General features: G+C 39.4%; 2 protein-coding genes across 3 annotated transcripts in view; one reads left to right on the top strand and one right to left on the bottom strand.

The window, feature by feature from the left end:
* The window catches only part of tcp1 (t-complex 1), a 14810-nt gene extending 13657 nt beyond the window's left edge, over nucleotides 1-1153 (top strand). For both annotated transcript variants that reach the window (XM_016531523.1, XM_016531522.1), the window contains exon 13: nucleotides 721-1153. In XM_016531523.1, coding sequence (XP_016387009.1) covers nucleotides 721-934 — 214 coding nt within the window. In that variant the 3' untranslated portion in view covers nucleotides 935-1153. The remainder of the gene's footprint in view (nucleotides 1-720) is intronic.
* On the bottom strand, nucleotides 1067-4941 carry LOC107723021 (inactive serine protease 35). The gene is made up of 2 exons (XM_016531524.1): nucleotides 4869-4941; nucleotides 1067-3147 (listed from the first exon to the last, which is right to left on the bottom strand). The coding sequence occupies exon 2, from the start codon at nucleotides 3135-3137 to the stop codon at nucleotides 1848-1850; it is 1290 nt and encodes a 429-aa protein (XP_016387010.1). The 5' UTR covers nucleotides 3138-3147; nucleotides 4869-4941; the 3' UTR covers nucleotides 1067-1847.
* Nucleotides 4942-6663: the final 1722 nt, after the last annotated feature.

Raw genomic sequence — 6663 nt, 5'->3', positions numbered from 1 at the left:
TTCCAAATTTTTTTTTTGAAAGCCCTATAACGTAACTCATTTTATATTGTATTTTACAAAGTTTTGTGTTTTTTTTTTTTTTTTTAGATCTGCTTAGTTTGGTTCTTAGCTCTTACTGAATTTCATACTGAGAAAATGAATAGGGAATAAATGGGAAAATGTTGTGGGCACTGATCAACTCTTTAATATACAGCAGTTGTGCTTTTTAATAATTAGTGTGTATGAATGAACTATTAAAACGGTTGTGTGTTTGACCTAGGGTTCCCGAGAGCAGCTGGCTATTGCGGAGTTTGCTCGCTCTCTGCTCGTCATTCCTAAAACTCTGGCAGTCAACGCCGCACAAGACTCCACTGACCTGGTGGCCAAACTCAGAGCCTTCCATAATGAGGCTCAGGTCAACCCTGAACGCAAGAACCTCAAATGGTTAGTGTTGCTCTCTTCTCATCACACAGGCAAGCTGTCCAGCTCTTAGAAATATGACTGCACTGACAGACCGCAGACAAACATACAATCAGGAGTAAAAGCTCTGGTGTTTAAGAAGTAAGGTTTTGATTTACTTCCCTAAAATGTCCTTAGAATTGATGTGGTAGATGAATGGGATTTGTGCAGACAATCTGGAAGCAATGTGGCCTATTATGGATTAAGCTGAGTGCCAATGCAGTTTAAAAAAAAAAAGAATGATTACTCTGTTTAAACCTGTTTTTGTGTGCGTGCTGTTAGGATCGGGTTGGACCTGGTGAATGGAAAGCCAAGAGACAACAAGCAGGCGGGAGTGTATGAACCCACGATGGTTAAAACCAAGAGTCTGAAGTTCGCCACAGAGGCAGCCATCACCATCCTTCGAATCGATGACCTTATCAAGCTCTTCCCTGACCAGAAAGAGGGCGGGCCCTCCTACCAGGATGCTGTCCAATCAGGATCTCTGGAGGGATAAAGTCCAGCTGCATCAAATCTTTAATTGGCCAGTTCTGGTGTCGCTCCGCTCAGCTTTTGTATTTATATTTGGATCCATCAGATGAGCTGTTAGTGTAGAATGTGCACTTTGATTGCGTTACTTACGTTTTGCTATTAGCATGGCTGTTGGTCAGGTGTAATGTAACAAATGTTCCTTTTTCTGTCATTTCAAAGACAATAAACCAGAATGGTGTAGAAATCTTGTTTCTGGTGTTTTGTGAAAGAAAATATAAAAAACGAAAACTTAGTATTATACAAAGAGTCGAACTCCTATATGCACTAAAAATGTAAGTACTTTTGTAATTTTATATTTTAACTCCGTTGACTTTACTAGGCAAATGCATTCAATATTAAATAAATACAAATGCTGTTAGACCAAACAATCACCCCTTGAATGTCTAAGCTACTACATAGTGATTTATACTGCCAGGCTTCAAAAATCATAATAGTCCATATCGCTTGTGCACCTTATTCTTATTGTAAGCAAATAATCCTCCCACTTCTTTTCAGAGGTAGTATGAATCACCATGTACTTTTCTTGTATGGAAAACGGGCTCCTCTTCATGCAGCTGGTGATATTTTTCATATTTGGGTGAACTCCTCAAGAACTTAAACAAAATACTGAATGTCAAGCTGTTTTGTTTTTCAGTAGTTAACTACTTGGCCTCAGCTGGTGACATTTGGCTTTTTAACACAAACATGGCCTGAACATGACATTACAAAATGCTAGAGTCTCAAATTTTGGCAATGAAAACAATAAATATACAGCATCCAAATTCATCTTGTTAAAACTGCATTTTCTGTACAGATGCTGTGGATTTTCAGTTGGGACACAAACATGAGCAGTTTGCGTCTAGACCGTCCCAGCAGTCTTGAGGACTCATTGACCTTCTTTAGGCCAGTTTACACCGACTAGCATCTCCATGGATCCAGTGGCATATCTGGGCGTACTTGGCGGGTGTTATTCTGACTGCCACGTTATAGTCCTTCTGTATCCCGTCAACATCCACCCACTGGTGTCCAGAGAACACGCCAATTACCTTCCTCTTCCACTTCCCTTTTCCTCCCTGATCTCGTAGCCTTACGTACACCCCGGCTCCGCTTGACCCCTTCTGCGCATCACAGTACTGGTACATGAGGTCCTTGGACTCCTCTAAGACCGAACAGAAGCGGTAGACCACTTTCCCTGATTGGTCATCATCAAAACCAGAGAAGTGGATTCTTCCAGCTGGGATGTCCTTGACTACAGGAACTATGCCTAACTCCATGAACTTCATCTTATGGGGTCGTTTCAGCTCCAGAAGGGCGTAGTCATAGTCAGCCGAGATCTCCTCGCCTGCTCTCCTCATCCAGCCTGTTGGCACTTGTGTTAGTTTGACGCGTGTCCACCTGAACACCGGTTGCCTGGACTGATCTGAATCTGTGTCACGTCTAATACGGTTCTTCCTTTTCCTCCTGTGTTCTCTATGAAGTAGTTCTCCTTCAGTGGCTACATCTTCTTCATTTCCCACTTCGCTTTCTCTTCTCTTTCCTCCTCTCCTCTTGCCTCCTCGTTGGCGTCCTCCTCTGCGTTTGGAGCGAAGCTTCATGACACCCACTCGCAGCCTCTTGGTCCCTTTCAGATAGACTTGGCCATCATGGACACAGTGGGCAGAAGTCAGTACGTGTTTTGGAGAAACTAAAATGCCTGAGCAACCCGTAGAGAGCCTGACTGAAGCAGAAAAGGGGTAGTTAGTGATGAAGTGTTTATCTGTGATCACGAAGCGTCCATCCATGCCGTATACCTGCCGTTTTCTGCGTTTTAGGTGTCCTGCATTGCAGACAACAGAAGCGGATGAGTTTCTTAATTCGACGAACTCTTCTAGTTGTATTTTGGTGAAGGTGCGTGTTCCGTTCTCGTAGATGGTTTCATAAGACAGTAGTCGTTCCAGCTCCGCAGGCCTCGCTTCTGGCAGCTTTCTTTGGCACTCAATCCCACACATCACTCCTGGCTCACTGAAGTCTTCTGCAGTGAATTCTGGGCTTTGAAGCCTCGCTGTGCTTTGGTCCAGGATCACTGGGATCTCTATCCGTGTCAAAAGGCAGTCATCTTCATTGTTTGTGATGGAAGCACCGCTATAGACCAAAGATACAACCACAGCCAATGCGGTCAGACTGAACAAGAAAGATGGAGGACCTGTCATCTTGCTCTACCTGAAGGTAAAGAGACAAGAGTTCAGGGGTGAGGCTAAAAGATAGTTTCAATGTTTCATAACACCAAGTAAATGGTCATAGAACAGACTGGACTTCTATACTCTGTTCACTTCTGGTTGTGATAATGTGGGGCTAAAAATTATGGTGCACTTGATGTGGCTAATGAAAATTAAAAACAGGAGCCCAAAAAAAGACAACAGATGTCTGCTTGCTGAAGAGGGATTCCTCCGGACTACTCTCATCACAGGAATGGCAATACTGACAGTTGCATTTTGGGAAGAGTAAAATTTACATGAGGCTTGAAAAAGCAGATGCATTTTGGTTCAAACCACCTCTGAAAGTCATGTTAATATAGCTATGCAATCAGAAAAAACGTGTACTAAGTGTAAATAATGCACTTCCTGAAGTTAGTTCTTGTAGCTCGACTAGTAGAGCAAGGCAATATGCCAAGGTCAAGGGTTCAAATACTAGAATGAAAAAAAAAAAAAACTGATAAAATGGGGTGAGGCTAAAAGATAGTTTCAATGTTTCATAACACCAAGTAAATGGTCATAGAACAGACTGGACTTCTATACTCTGTTCACTTCTGGTTGTGATAATGTGGGGCTAAAAATTATGGTGCACTTGATGTGGCTAATGAAAATTAAAAACAGGAGCCCAAAAAAAGACAACAGATGTCTGCTTGCTGAAGAGGGATTCCTCCGGACTACTCTCATCACAGGAATGGCAATACTGACAGTTGCATTTTGGGAAGAGTAAAATTTACATATGTGGCTTGAAAAAGCAGATGCATTTTGGTCCAAACCACCTCTTAAAGTCATGTTAATATAGCTATGCAATCAGCAAAAAAACGTGTACCAAGTGTAAATAATGCACTTCCTGAAGTTAGTTCTTGTAGCTCGACTAGTAAAGCAAGGCAATATGCCAAGGTCAAGGGTTCAAATACTAGAATGAAAAAAAAAAAACTGATAAAATGCACTGCAACTCTATGGATAAAAGCACCAGTCAAATGTGTAAATGTGGATAGACAGTTGTTACCGATATGCAACAAGAACCACTATAACCAATAAAAGCCTAGAGGTTCTGTACAACGTTAAAAACTCTAGGTAAAGTCTTAATATTGGCCTGAATGTTGATGACATGATTTTGAACAAGAAAATAGGTGAAACAGAAATACGGTGCATTTGCAATTTGAAACAAGTAAATTATTTATGCTGCATTTATGCATTGAGTACTGCCGTGCATAAGAAAGAGAATTACTTGTGCTATTTATACAAATAATAAAGTGGGTAGTATATATATATATAATCCCCTGTAAGTGTGAGTATGAGACTTTTAAAATGACCCAATAATTTATCAGCAAGTTTAGAGTTTTACCTATATGCATGCAAGTAGAAAAGGTAAAGCCGAATCATTGCTGCATTAAAAAGGAATAATGCAATAAATGATAACAGTAACGGATTTAGATTAGGCTGGTGTTGTTGATTTAAAGAGAGGGCTATTAAAGGAGTAATACAGTGAGAAAAGGTACAAAAAAAAAAATACTAGCGTTGCTTTGCCTTTAATATATAGGTAAATAATGCAGTGACAACATTGTGAAACGATAATGATTACTTCTGTTACTGTATTTAACTGTCTCCGCCTAATTGGCAAGTTTTTACACTGTCTGTTTCTAATTTACATTCAGCGTTTTAATAAACTTTATTAAAATACGAACTCACCCTCAAAGCGTATGAACCCGACGCGAGAGAGATGCGCTCCAGCGGACTCTTCGGTTCTGCCAGCAGTAGCTGCGTGCATCCCAGTGTTTAGCACGCGAAGGTGCGGAGTGCTGTGACGCCTGACAGAGAGGCGGATCGACTGAAGAACGACACAGTTATTTGAGGCAAGCACACCCACGCCGTTTAAACGAGGCTACATGCATGGGTTAAAGCGGTTACATCCCGAGCTGAGATAGTATTACCAGAGTACGTTTATTTCTTTGAAATAGGTTACATATCATTGTTACTACAGTTCATGTTATGAATTCATAAAGCATGTTATTTTGTTAAGGCTATATTGTTACCCTGACAATGTTTGCAGTTAGGCTATTTCTGCATCTAGCTATGTGTGAAATATGGACACTTGTGAACTTTTTAAAAATGCACTTCCAGAACATACTTTTTACACTCTCACCATACTGTTAATTACATGTCTAGCAGTTGATATGCATCAAGCATTGTCATGTTTTTCTGAAATTAATGAGCATTCCCAGCACATCTCAAATTATGTATTGTAAAAAATATATATATATATAAATATATAAAAATATATATATATTGAAGATGAAGATGACTGCCTTTTTTTTGTTGTTGTTGTTGGTTGAAGAGAGAGAAAGGTATGGCATTCTAAAGATTTTAAGACAATTTTATCTGAGATAACAATAAATTTTTCCTTATTTGCCAAAATTACAACTTCGTTGAAAATGACACTCTGAGAAGAAATCCTTTATATATCCTTTATATATATATATATATACACTCTAAAAAATGATGGGTTGTTTCAACCCAACTTTGGGTCAAATATGGACTAACCCAACTGTTGGGTTCCATTTTTACATTCGATTTTTAACCCAAAAGTTGGGTTAGTCCATAGTTGACCCAAAGTTGGGTTGAAACAACCCAGCATTTTTTAGAGTGTATATATATATATATATATATATATCATAAAAAATATATACTCACTATTTTCAACATGTAATTGTTTTTATGATGGAATTTAAATATAATTAAAAGTCTGGGTCTGGAAGATGGGTAAAAAGATTAAAACTATACATAAAAGACATTTGAAAAGTAAACGATAGTAAAACGGTTCCAGGACAGTTTTAATTTGGACTTTAGCCACCTATTGGGACGGACTACATTTCCAATCATGGCAACTAAAGCTGCATCCCAAATGATGCACTATGCATTTATACACTATGTACTTATACTCAGCCGTGTAATGTGTGGATTTTATAAGGTTATTTTGTCATTCATAATCAGAGCCCCTCCCCATGTGCTTCGTAATTAAAGCTGCGGCAGTTGAGTGCATGCTGTCCAACTTTCCACATTTTATTATTTTTTTTCAATTAATTAAGTGCATCATCCAGGTATTTAAAGTGCACTTTTTCTTTTTGGAATGTTTAGTGTGAATGCACTACTTGCACTATTTATACTACAAAACAGCACAGAATAGTGCATAAGTACATAAATTGGGATGCACCTTTAGCCTCAGTTAGTGTTTTTGTTTTCTGTCCACTGTTTTTCTCTCCGTTTCATCTTGCCATCATTTGCTAAATCAGGTATGTCTGCGGTCGCAAAGCATGAAGATGCAATGGTGTCCAGTTGGGTTCCTGACCACTAAATTTAGCCTTGTGAGAGCCAGGGCCTGACCACTACCTGTTTTTATGTGTGGACTGTAGAGGTATGCATCTATCTGGCGCTTCTGTCCACTTCTACTGCTTGCAAATTATCCACTCTATTGCCATCTCATCTT

Source organism: Sinocyclocheilus rhinocerous, unplaced genomic scaffold, assembly GCF_001515625.1.
Source record: "Sinocyclocheilus rhinocerous isolate Xijiao unplaced genomic scaffold, SAMN03320098_v1.1 scaffold664, whole genome shotgun sequence".
Taxonomy (NCBI): domain Eukaryota; kingdom Metazoa; phylum Chordata; class Actinopteri; order Cypriniformes; family Cyprinidae; genus Sinocyclocheilus; species Sinocyclocheilus rhinocerous.
Note: the sequence above shows the minus strand (reverse complement) of the source record. Positions and strands in the feature narration are given on the sequence as shown.

Coding starts and splice junctions, on each gene's coding strand:
- LOC107723021 (XM_016531524.1), bottom strand. CDS start 3,137: ATGACAGGTCCTCCATCTTTCTTGTTCAGTCTGACCGCATTGGCTGTG.